Source organism: Notamacropus eugenii, chromosome 4 (genome assembly GCF_028372415.1).
Source record: "Notamacropus eugenii isolate mMacEug1 chromosome 4, mMacEug1.pri_v2, whole genome shotgun sequence".
In the NCBI taxonomy this organism is placed as follows: domain Eukaryota; kingdom Metazoa; phylum Chordata; class Mammalia; order Diprotodontia; family Macropodidae; genus Notamacropus; species Notamacropus eugenii.
Genome location: NC_092875.1, coordinates 398,571,793 through 398,585,270, shown reverse-complemented (window position 1 = coordinate 398,585,270; position 13,478 = coordinate 398,571,793). Strand labels below are relative to the sequence as shown.

Genomic DNA, 13,478 nt, shown 5'->3' with positions numbered 1-13,478 from the left:
TTATCTGGTTGTTGCATCATAGGCAGTTATTGTTCATTCCAAATTCATGGTAAACTAAAGATTTGCCTCCTTAATTTTTTTCAAACCCCTTCGTTAAAATGCAGTATCATAGAAATGTTAATAACACGTTAATGATATTTTATCCTGTGTATCCTATTCCCATTTAGGTCGAATACATCAAGCTATGGTAACATCTTTAAATGAAGATAATGAAAGTGTAACTGTTGAATGGATAGAAAATGGAGATACAAAAGGCAAAGAGGTGCATACCATTTCATTTACCTTCATTTATAGTTCTGTAATAATTATCTGTTTTAAAAGCTGCAAGTATTTTTAGCTTTAATTCAACGATTAATCTCTTATGACTCTTCCAACTGTATGATCTGGATTTTATTTACTAGAATTGTATTTGCTGCTACACTATTTTTCCTAAGTGTGCCTTCTCAAAGAAAAATTATTTGAAATGAGTTCTGTGAACTGATTTTTTTTTTTTGAACCTTCCATTTGATTGTCTTAGTACAGTGGTGTCGATTGTAAAAACAAATTGAAAAGCAAAATACTAACCTACGTTAGGGGATATATAGTTTCAGCTCTTTCCTATAAAATTTTGGATTTTTGAGTATTTTCACTCTGAGGGAAGTAGATTCCTCCTCATATCTATGATTGGGTATGTCATTAATTAGGTTTCAGTCAAATCAATGCCACTTTTATCTAGCCTATCTCATAAAAGTGAACTGCTGCATCTACTACAATAGTTATATAATTATATTCTCTTTATGCTGGTACCATATCCAAATAATTAAGGGAATTCAAAATCACAAATACTGTCAAGGGTAGCTTCTTACATGTATAAAGACCATAATTTTAGGTGTTGTGCTTTCCAAGTTAAAATAGTGCCAATCTCAACTTACTAAGTTTATCTGTTTATTTTCTAAATCCACTATATACTCCATGTAAGCCTACCTTTTTCTCATAAACAGATTGACTTGGAGAGCATCTTTTCACTTAACCCTGACCTTGCACCTGATGAAGAAATTGAACCTAGCCCAGAAACACCTCCACCTCCTACCCCTTCAGCCAAAGTAAACAAAATTGTGAAGGTTTGTAATTGTCGTTGAATGTTTAAGGAATTATTTTTAGAATTTGTGATTCAGAAATTATGGTATATTAAGATTGGGTTTTGAAAAATAACCAATTTCCTCCCATCTCTAAAGTGATTAACAACGTCTGGTTTTCAATTTGAGGAATCTTTAGGAAAGACTTTAGAACTTCCTGTGTAAGAAGGTGTTAGCTGCAAACTTAAGGCCTTTCCTTTTATAGAGTATGTGACCCTAAATTTTCTCATTTCAAAATACATAACTCCTCTGTTACCTGCAGGTGACTTGCTCAGGGTCACATAGTTAATAAATGTTTTAAAGATTCAAATTCAGGACTTCCTGACTCCAAGGACAGCAATCTATCCCTTATGCTACCTAGCTGCTACATGCTCTGTATTTACTAATATGTGGGTATTCCCCTGGTCAGGGACTTTTTCCTTTTTGTTTTTGTATACCCAGTACCTTGTGCATAATAGGCATTTCATAACTGTATCTTGAATTTTTAACTGTCTACCTACTTGTCTTCTTAGGGAAGTGGAAAGTAGTTAAGACTGGTTCTTGATTTCTTTGATGGCTTTTACTAAATGAAATCCCCTAATTTTCCTTCTTAATATAGTATTATCTTACTCATGTATCTTTAAAAATAAAGACAGGAAAAGATAAGCAATTTTGTTCATTCCTGTGTTGTCTTCAAATGCTTTTAATTTTACAACAGTAATAATCTTCCTACCAGTAAAGAAAAAAGTGACAGTTATAGCCCACTTTGAACCCACTGTGCTTATTGGCTTTGTAGCTTGATTCCCATTGTAGTAGGGTGGAAAGAGAGCAGAATGTAGGGTCAGAGGCCCTGGTGTCGAATCTTATCCCTGCCCTTTACTACCTGTCACTTCCTATTTTGGGGCCTCTTTATTCCCATCTGTAAAATGAAGAATTGAATAAGTTTACCTCTAAAGTACCTTCCAGTTCTGATATGATATGCTATGATAACTATGAACCCTATGAGGTGAGTAATGCAAATCTTAATAGTCCCATTTGCAGATGAGAAACCTGAGACTGACAGAGATAAACTAATTTATTTAACCCAGGCTATAGAACTAAGAGGTGGCAGAGCCACAGAACCCAGACTTAGGCCCAGCCCAGTGCCCTCTGCAGCACCCAATACCCCTTGGATACTTTTGAATGTTGTGATTCATCCACTACATCTCCCATTTCTTCTCAACATATTAATCAGTTACGTGACATGGGAGCAAATTATCCCCAGCTCCCACCCTCTCGTCTTTACATGGCTTAGTTTTTTTCCCTTTGTCCTTATCCCTTCCCTTATCAAGAGAGCCATCCATGAATACCAAGAATTTTTTTTGTAAGTAAAAAAGAAGAGAACAATTAGCAAAGCCAATCACTACATCAAAAAAGTGAACATTACATGTACTGTTCATGCCTGTGAGACAAACACCATCCATTACACACACCCACATGCACATGCACGCACACACAGACACGCACACACCACACACACACACACACACACACACACACACACCACAGACACACACACACCCCTCCAGGCGTAACTGTTTGGTACTTTGGTGGTGGTGGTTCTTTCTGTTTATATTGATGTCTTTAGCTATACTAAAGACATAGCTAGTAGCGCATCAACTGTTCAGCATCTTGTTCTTCATCCTGAAATGAAGACTTTTAAGGACTTTTGAAGGCTTTATAATCGATTAATATAATCAATATAGACTTGAATTAATTGTTGAACTGCTTGGAAATTTCTGTTCCAGTTGGGGTTGAGCTATTTATTAATAACTGGCTTCAAGGGAAGCTAAAGACATTCAGGCGGAAAGTGTAATAAAGTAATCCAGCTTATTATCTGAAGTTTTATATGTGATTTCATTTTCATCTGACTCTATAAATGGTCCCAGAATTTTATTTCAAGAATCACTGCAAACATAAAAATAAAAAGCATTGTGACTTAGTGGATAGGGCACTGGACTTCAAGTCAGGAAGACCTGACTTCATAGCCTGCCTTAGACACTTACTAGTTGTATGACCATAGGCAAATCATTTAAATTTCTGGGCCTTGTGACTTTCTTTTCTGCAAAATTAGGCATTTGGACTCTGTCTGCCAAGGTCCTTTCCAACTCTAAATCTGCGATCCAGCCCTGAAACGTGTACTATTTTCAGACCTTTTCGTAACAAAGAGTTTAAAAGATTTGTAGATACTATTGATTATAAAAGTAGAGTGCCTGTAATTTTAGCTTCTGTCTTATAATTTTTATGGTTGCCTTTTTAAATATAAAAGTATGCCAGAATTGTGTTTTGCATAATGAGTGAATAAAGAGAAAAAAATAATGATGATTGCTTTCTTTTCTAGAATCGCCGAACTGTGGCTCCTATTAAGAATGACCCACCTGCAAGAGACAATAGGGGTAAAGTATAAATTAGGCTACTGTTACTATTGATTTCATTTATAGATATGGGAAATTAATAGGAGAGATTTCTTGTTTGGGGGTTAAGATTGTTTTTGTTTTGATTTTTTTTTTTTTTTTTGGTGTAGAACTATGGTTTCATTAGTATTGGAAACTCCCTTCACCAATATGTATTAGCCATTTATCTGTAATTTATTCTAAGATAGTAGCCTGGGCAACTGAAAGGTCAAATGATTTGCCCGTAGTCATTCCTTATAAGCTTTAGCAAATCTTGCCAAAGTAATAAACGCTTTTTCCTGACTCTGAACCTAGTCATCTCCACTATTGAAAAGAAACTTTGAACTATATTTAATTTTTTTCCAATGCATTTGGAGTCTACTTGATTTTTGAGTAAAATATTTTTTTTAAGTCAAAGAATGATATGCTTCAAGTAAAACTTTCTAATTATATACATGCTTTTTCATTCTAAGAGCTAATACTCAATACAGTAATTACATATTTGGCCATTAGTTTTGCAAAATTTAGGGAATTGGGAAAGAGAGTATCTAGATGATCTCTCATAGAGCTGCAGTGCCTAGCATTTCCCCCTTATGCCTTGAAAACAATAACTGAAAAAAAAAGGTAAGCATTATATCATTTATTTTTAGACATCAAGTTTTAACCTACAACTCATATCTTTTTCAGCTGATTTTACCAAACTTCCAAAGTTCAAAACTAATAATAACTGCCCTGGTTTTACATATATACATATGTATGTATATTAGTTATATATGTTAATTCTGACAACTAAAAATAAGTGCCCTAGAACTGACATTTAAAGTTTGCGGTGTGCTTTATATACATGACCTTATTTGAGTATCACAACAGCTCTAAGCAGATGCTGTAACCTGCATTTCATAGCTGAGCAATCTGGGCTTCCGTGAGGTTTCATGGTGACTTGCCTCAATTCACATAGTGAAGGTCTGAGGTAGTATTCACACTTGTATGATTCACCTCAGCACTATTACACTCACTAGATTACACTGTCTTTCTTTGACAATTGCTACTGTAAACAATAGCATTCCTGGTGAAGGAAGGAGGAGAGAATTAAAAACCTATTTCCTATAATTGGATTGAACATGGGGAGCGGAGGGAGGTTGTCTGCATTATAAACTGTCTTCAGTACAATTATTGAAAATTATAACTTCCATACTGTTATAATATTTTTGTGTTGCTTGTGGAACGTTATAACTCTTTTTGTCTTTTTTGTGTGAAATAACCCCTGTAGAAAAATAAAACTAAATTGGTTTCAGTATATTCATTATTATGTATCAGCTCCAAGGTATGATCACTTTAGTGGAAATTGTATTTCTGAATCTGCATATACCACTTTGAAACTATTCAAAAGCTCTTCAGTAATTAAATGCTTATGTCAGTTCCTATTGAATAAAACTGGCATATTTATATGCATATTTCTAAGATTTTAAATATGCATGTTACTTTAGATTGGTGACAGCAAAAAATGTAATATAATTTACAGTCTCATTAACCTGTGTCCTGCCAGTTCATTTATTATACTCCAATATAGGAAGAACCACATGAATGACATGTAAGTCCTGGAGAGTTGTCTGAGGCACAGAGGGGTTAAGTGACTCGCCCCTGGTCTCAGAGCTAGTAAGTATCTGAGGCCTACATGCCTATTCTGTCCATATACCTTAACCTAAAGTTCTACTTTGGTAGTCATCCTCAGTATGGCTTCAACCCTGGGTGACCCAGAGTTCTCAGAGAACAGTGCCTAGCACCTTGTAAGCACATACTAAATTCTAAATGCTTTTTTGCTCATTTAAAGGCTTACTTCTGTCACTTAAGCTTCAGTTATATCCTGCTAACCTGAAAAGACGTTGAGTGTGGCCTGGTAATGCACCATCAATAAAAGGCAAATGTAGCCAAGTTTGAAAAATGTTGTTCCCAGAGAGTTGGTCACTAGGACAACTTTTTTTCTGTAGCAATTCATGAAAAACTGTCACTACAATGTGGATGGGGTTGCAGTGTAACTAAAGGGTCCACATTGATGAATGATAAATCTTTTGAAGTTATAATATTTTGTTAGAAGTTGTTTTTATTAATGCCATGAATAATAAATTCCTGTTTCATTTGCAGTGGTTGGTTCTGCACGTTCACGGCCTAGTCAGTTTCCTGAACAGTCTTCTGCTACACAACAGAATGGTAGTGTTTCAGATATATCTCCAGTTCAAGCTGCAAAAAAGGAATTTGGACCCCCTTGTATGTAAACCACGTATCAAGGATTCATTGATTTCAGGCATACATGTATTCTCTCTTGGTCTAACTTATAAATCCTCAAAGGAAAGGGTCAGTTTTCAAACCCAATTGACTATTGTCTGTGTCTCATTGTGTTGAGATTCTTACTCTGAAGAATTAAACTTTGTGTTCTCACATCCTTGGTCTACCAATTGGGATTTAATTTATTTTTCTCTATGATAATTTAAATTGATTTTTGTGAACAATAAATTTTAATGCTATCTCAGCACTTTTGGTTTAAAGTTCTTTTTGAACAAAGCCTGGAGTAACCATCTGTCCAGGAGATTATAGATGGAATTCTGTTCTCTATGGGAATCAAATGACCTCTGAGTTCCCTTCCAACTCTAAGACTCTATGATTCTAAACCAAGAGATGACATGTATCAGTATGTTGTGGAGTCTTTTTTTTTGACTCTTTTTTTTTGTGGCATATTTATTGTCCTGTTCCTAGTTTTTGTAAAGCAGCTTGTAAATAATGATTAAATAGTTGCAGTTGGCATGCTTTGTCATGTGAGCCTATTTTTTAATGGCATGAAAGTGAGAAATAGGAAATATTTTATGTGGTGAAATATATTAGTAAAATTACCATAAATGCTATAAATCATTATTATAAGGTAGAAAAGATACCTGTTGGTCTTATCCATTTGTTTTTTAACTTTTAGCACGTAGAAAATCCAATTGTGTGAAAGAAGTAGAGAAATTGCAAGAAAAACGTGAGAAAAGGAGGCTACAACAACAAGAACTCAGAGAAAAAAGGGCCCAGGTTTGTATCTAAATATAAAGTTATAGAATTTATTTCATGTATGATCTAGAGCAGGGGCGGGGAACCTGAGGCCTCAAGGCCACATGTGGCCTCTAGGTCCTCAAGTGATCTTTAACTGAATCCAAACTTCACAGAACAAATCCCCTTCATAAAAGGATTTGTTCTGTAAAACTTGGACTCAATCAAAAGGCTGCACCCAAGGACCTATAAGGCCACACGTAGCTTTGAGGCTTAAGGTTCCCTACCCCTTATCAAGGCATTAGAAAACTTTATTGATGAAAGTGATCCTTGGTTTTTAACAATAAAATTATATACTGTTCATTTACATTATAGCATTCCATATTCTGTGATTCCTTTTTCTTCTTTCTTTTTAAAAATTTTCTTAATTGTTGCGGAAATTTTCATGGCTTTATTGTATGGTTGGTTGGTTGGTGGTTATTGTCCTTCGTCTTCAAAGAGGACCAAAATGACATCACCATGAATAAGTGAAATTTCATTGTGTCCGACTGTGATTGATCAGACCAATACAAACTCGGAATGCTCTACCACAGGTTGGGCACAGGTTGTCCATGTGAATATTTGGGGTGGATATCCCAAATTTGTGTATCCTGCGTTTACTTTGTGCTGTTTCAATTCTGCCTTGTTCAAAGAGTACAGCACCTTTTCTGATGTGGTCACGCCGTACTGAGTAGTCCTGTGCCAGTGTCTCCCACATTGCACAATCAAACCCAAAGTTCTTGAGAGTGTTCTTGTATTGTTTCTTCTGGCCACCATGTGATCGCCTGCCCCATGCAAGTTCTCCATAAAAGTCTTTTTGGCAAGCATACATTTTGCATTCGAACAACATGGCCAGACCATCAGAGTTGCGCTCTCTGAAGCATAGTTTGAATGCTTGGTAGTTCAGCTCGAGCAAGGACTTCAGTGTCTGGTACCTTATCCTTATTCTCAGAATCTTCCTAAGACAGTTCAAATGGAAACAGTTCAGTTTCCTGGCATGGCGCTGATAGACAGTCCATATTTCACAAGCATTTAACAGTAAGGTCAGCACAAGGGCTCTGTAGATCTTCAGTTTGGTAGTCAGTCTAATACCTCTTCTCTCCCAAACTTTCTTCGGAGCCTCCCAAACACTGAGCTAGCTCTGGCAATGCATACGTCAACTTCATCGTCAGTGTGTACATTCCTGGAAAGTACACTACCAAAGTAAGTGAACTTATCCACAGCATTTAAAACTTCTCCATTTGTTGTAACCAATGGTTCCATGTATGGATGGTGTGGTGGTGGCTGATAGAGCACCTATATTTTCTTGGTGTTAATTGTTAGGCCAAAATTAGCATAGGCGGTAGAGAATTGATCCATACTTTGTTGCATCTCAGCTTCAGAGGCTGCATTGAGTGCACAATCATCTGCAAACAGAAAATCAGGCACCAACACTCCCTCCGCTTTGGTCTTGGCTTGTAAACCTTTTCAAATTTATGCAGATGCAGCTGATCAACTTCCATCCATCTTGCACAACACACATATTGCCACCACTATAGTGTCTCCCCGCTGTGGCCTTGTAGGCTTGTTTATGATATATGGAGTAGTTTGAGGAAGTTGGGAGAAGGAAATGTGAATAATATTAGGAAGAAGAGACAGAAGAAAATAGCTTGGGTGCCTTGAGAAGAGAGGACTCAGCTGGAATTGTGCCACACTAGCCTGAACATGTTGTTGGTGCACCTATTGATGTTCTGTAATAAGACATGTCTGGTGGAATCCTTTGATGAAGTCTTTATCAGCTTTTAGCTGTCCTACGACCATACTGAGTACATAGCAGAAGTGGGCTGGTGGCCTGTGCTTTTATGCTGTGTTATATTTTCTGAAATGGAAGGCCAGACAGTCTCGTCATGGTGGTTACTTTGCCTTCAAATTGCTATCCTTCCCATGTAAGGCAAGACACATCCATGTATATTACTGTTAATTGGGTTCTTTCATTATCAGATAACTGATAGTAATGTAACAAGAACCTGAATTCAGTATGCTCTCAAATTAGCTTGTCCCCCAATTCTGCTGGTTCCTCCCCCAGCAGCAGAAGCTATGAAATGAAGGGATTGAGTTAGAAGATGTTTAAGGCCCCTTCCAAGCTCATAAACTCTGTACAAATGGTATAAGGCAGCATGGCATAGTGAATAGTGAGTTGGTCATGGAGTTAGGAAGTCCTGGGTTCAAATCCTCCTCTGATACAGGCTAGCTGTGTGATCCCTAAGAAAGTAACTTAAAATTTTTGTGCTCCAATTTTCTCAGATTCTTAAATCACAGAGCAAGTGCTATGGAGATGGATGCTTTGCTAATTTCACTGTATTTTTCATGATTCATTTGTTAACTTGCATTTGATAGGAGATGTTTTCTTATTTTTTAAAATTTATATTAAACATTGATATATCTGCACTTTAATACACACACACACACACACACACACACACACACATATATTATGCTTTGGTGGTAGGTATTTCTTATTTATTTGTTTTTGGATTACAGCATTCATTTCCACACAATTTTTTTTTAATTTTTTTTTATTTTTTAATGTTTAACAATCACTGCCATACAATTGTGATTTTATCCCCCCCACCTGCCCCCCACTACCCCCCTCCCTCCCCAAGACTGCATACAATTCTGTATAGATTCTACATATACTTTCCTATTGAGTATATTTTCACTATAGTCATGCTATGTAGTCAGACTAAGATAAATGAAAGAAATCGTATAACATATCAGAACATGATACACAAACAGATACACATACACAAACATGATCTGCTACATTATGTGAGTGACTTCCATATTTCTCTCTCTGAGTGTGGAAGGCATTTTGCCTTGAGAACCACCATTGGGATTTTTTTTTTTTTGTAAGAAGTTCTTGTGTTATTACAAAAATCTAAGTCTACCAGAAAAAACTCTCACACACTGTGGTCGTTGCTGTGCATAAAGTTCTCCTGGTTCTGCTCCTTTCACTCAGCATCAGGTCATATAAGTCCTTCCAGGCCTCTCTGAAGTCTTCTTGTTCATCATTTCTTATGGCACAATAGTACTCCATTACATTCATATACCATAATTTATTCAGCCATTCCCCAATTGATGGACATCCCCTTGACTTCCAGTTTTTGGCAACTACATAGAGTGCTGCTATAAATATTTTTGTACATGTGGGACCCTTTCCCATTTTTATGATCTCTTGGGGATATAGTCCTAGTAGCGATATTGCTGGGTCAAAGGGTATGCACATTTTTGTAGCCCTTTGGGCATAGTTCCAAATTGCTCTCCAGAATGGTTGGATGCGCTCGCAGCTCCACCAACAGTGAATTAGTGTTCCAACTCTCCCACATCCTCTCCAGCATTTATCATTTTCTTGTTCTGTCATGTTTGCCAATCTTATAGGTGTGATGTGGTACATCAGAGTTGTTTTGATTTGCATCTCTCTAACCAATAGTGATTTAGAGCATTTTTTCATATGATTATAGATAGCTTTAATTTCTTCTTCTGAAAATTGCCTGTTCATATCCTTTGACCATTTACCAATTGGGGAATGACTTGTATGGTTATACATTTGGGTCAGTTCTCTATATATTCCAGAAATGAGGCCTTTATCCCCGAGCTTAGCTGTAAAAATTCTTTCCCAATTTACTACATCCCTCCGGATTTTGGTTGCATTGGGTTTGGTTGTGCAAAAACTTCTCAGTTTAATGTAATCAAAGTTATCCATTTTGCATTTCATAATGCTTTCTATCTCTCCTTTAGTAAAGAATTCTTCCCTTCTCCATAGATCTGATAAATACACTATTCCTTGCTTCTCCAGTTTATTCATGGTATCAATCTTTATACCTAAATCATGTACCCATTTGGACTTTATTCTTGTGTACGGTGTCAGGTATGGGTCTATGCCTAATTTCCGCCACACTGTTATCCAGTTTTCCCAGCAATTTTTGTCAAACAATGAGTTCTTATCCCAGAAGCTGGGGTCCTTGGGTTTATCAAACAGAAGGTTGCTATATTGCTTGCCTACTGCATCTTGAGTGCCAAGTCTATTCCACTTGTCTACCTCTCTGTTTCTTAGCCAGTACCAAGTGGTTTTGATAATTGCTGCTTTATAGTAGAGTTTGAGGTCTGGTAGCGCTAGGCCACCTTCCCAAGCATTTCTTTTATTTCCACACAATTTTGAGTTCCGATTTGTCTTCCCATCTCTCCCCTCACCCCACCCCATAAACACCTTGCATTCTGATTACCCCTTTCCTCCATGTGTCCTCCCTTCTATCACACCCCACCCTTCCCTTATCCCTTTTAAGGGATCCTCTTTTCTTGTAGGGCAAGAAAGATTTCTATGCCTCATTACCTGTATTTCTTATTTCCCAGTTATATGCAATAACAGTTCTCAAAATTAATTTCTAATACTTTGAATTCCAATTTCTCTCCCTTCCTCCCTCCCCACCAATCCCCACTGAGAAGGCAAGCAATTCAATGCAGGCTATATATGTGTTGTTTTGCAAAAGACCTCCATAATAGTCACGTTGTGTAAGACTAACTATATTGCTCTCCATCCTACCCAGTCCCCCCCTTTTTTTCTATTCTCTGTTCTCTCATTTGACCTTGCCCCTTCCCAAAAGTGTTTACTTCTAGTTACTCTCTCTTCCCATTTGCCCTCTCTTCTATCATCCCCCTCACCCCACTTGTCCCCTTCTCCCCTACTTTCCTGTAGTGTAAGATGGATTTTCATACCAAATTGAATGAGCATGTTATTCCTTCCTTAAGCCATATGTGAAGAAAGTAAGCTTCACTTTTCCCCTCTCACCTCCTCCCTTTTCTCCTCCATTGAAAAGGATTTTTCTTATCTCTTTTATGAGTGATAGCCTGCCCCATTCCTTTTCTCCCTTTCTCTTCCCAATATATTTCTCTCTCACTCCTTAATTTTATTTTTTTAATAGATATCATCCCTTCTGATTTAACTCAACCTGTGCTCTGTGTGTGTGCGTGCGTGCGTGCGTGCGTGTGTGTGTGCGTGCGTGTGTGTGTGTGTGTGTGTAATCCCTCCACCTATCCAGTAGAGTCCCAGAGAGCACAGGTCCGTTTGAGTATTGAGAGAGCAGATCTTACTGCCCTTAGAAAATCAGTGACTGGTATTTAAACACATACATGACAGTTGGAGGAGGCAGTGAGTGCACAACGAGGTAGGAGGATCACAAAAGGAAGTGGTCCATGGATTGAGTCTTGAATGAAGCTAGTGATTCAGAGAGATAGAAGAGAGAGGTGTGTATTCCAGAGATGAACAGTGTTCTATATTACATGCACAAAGGTGATGGATGGAATTTTGAGTTTGGGGAACAGTAGGAATGCCATTTAGGCAGGAATGTTAGAGTATGGGAAAGGTAATCATTTGAAATCATCTTGGAAAGTTAAACTGGAGCCAGACTATAAAGAGGTTTAAACAGCAAGCTGAAGAATTTGTATTTTATCCCCAAAAGAACAAGGAGGTATTGAAGGTTCTTAAGCAAGGGAGTGACATGGTCAGGGAAGGATTTTTGGCAGCTATATGAAAGATAGATTGGCACTGGGAAAAAAACAAGCTAGAAGAAGTCCAGTTAAACTATTGTTACTGTACAGTAATAGGGTTCTGAACTAGGGTGATAGCTGGGTGAGTAGAAATAAAGAAATCAGTGTTAGGTAATTTATTGTTTCAGAACACAAGTTCTTGTTAAATTCAGCACATCATGATTATTTTATGGATCAAATTGAAATCTCCATATTCATAGTGATATATGTTGCCTTAATAAACATCACAAAAAGGCCTCCCATCAAGTGAGTCTCTTCGTTGTCCTCATTAGTGTTCTTCATTGTGTTCATAAAACTATAACCTTGTAACAGTGAACACTATTAATGTAATTTCTAGGTGGCAAATATGTTAAGGTTTTCTTCCACTGATTTTATAATAAAAAATAAGGGGAAATTAACTCATCATATGAAACATAGGTTAATTCTAGTTATAAAGTCATCGACACTAGTAACTTTGCTAATGCAAAAGTATGCTCCATTTAATCAGTAAGCATTTCTTATGCATCATCTACATGGGAGGCATTGTGAGAATATAAAGACAAGTGTAACTGCCTCTGTGCGTGTGTGTGTGTGTGTGTGTGTGTGTGTGTGTGTGTGTACATAGACATACATGCGAACTATACATAAAATGTGTACATTGTAGTTTTGGGAAGGGAGCAGATTTCACAGCTGAGGAGAGATGAAAAGGCCTCAGGTAGAAAATGGGATGTCAGAAGTGCAGAGGGAGAACATTTTAGGCCTTCTGGGCCAAACCACAGATGGGTTATGGGAGAGCAGCAAGTAGGCCAGTATAACTGGAATCTATAGAACTGGGGTTCTTAACTTGGAATACATGGCCATGTTTGTTTTATTTTGCTTTATGTTGACAATCATTTTAGTATAATTAATTTCTTGTATTCTATATTTAGCATTTAAAAAGCGTTCACCAGACTGCCAAAAGGGTTCATGACACACACACACACAAATTTAAGAAACTTTGCAAAAATGTGTAGAAGGATGAAACATACAGAATATCCCAAAATCTTAGTGCACTTTTAAACTTTTATTAAAATTTTTGGTACCTTGCATAAGAAGACTGGAAATGTAGTAAGAGACTCAAGTTTTGAAGAGCTTTTTAAATGCCCAATAGTTTATATTTGAATCTAGATATAATAGCTTGAAGCCATTGGAAGTAACTGAGTAGGGTGGTGACATGGTCAGACCTATTCTTAGGGAAAACACTTCGCCTCCTATTTGGAAGCTGAATTGGAGCAAAGGAAGACTTTGCAGTAGTTTCAGACAGAGGTGACAAAGGCTTAAATTCCATAAT

At 37.1% G+C, this 13,478-nt stretch overlaps 1 protein-coding gene across 8 annotated transcripts in view; it reads left to right on the top strand.

Moving 5' to 3' along the window:
* The window catches only part of KIF2A (kinesin family member 2A), a 77,339-nt gene that overhangs the window by 29,288 nt on the left and 34,573 nt on the right, over positions 1-13,478 (top strand). For 5 of the 8 annotated variants that reach the window (XR_011966325.1, XM_072605544.1, XM_072605546.1 and 2 more), the window contains exons 2-6: positions 168-262; positions 981-1,100; positions 3,475-3,529; positions 5,669-5,791; positions 6,489-6,589. Coding sequence is in view for 7 of the 8 variants with exons in the window: in XM_072605544.1 (XP_072461645.1) it covers positions 168-262; positions 981-1,100; positions 3,475-3,529; positions 5,669-5,791; positions 6,489-6,589 (494 nt within the window). In the remaining variant the exon portion in view is untranslated. The remainder of the gene's footprint in view (positions 1-167; positions 263-980; positions 1,101-3,474; positions 3,530-5,668; positions 5,792-6,488; positions 6,590-13,478) is intronic. The other 3 variants (XM_072605545.1, XM_072605547.1, XM_072605548.1) reach the window with 2 other exon arrangements.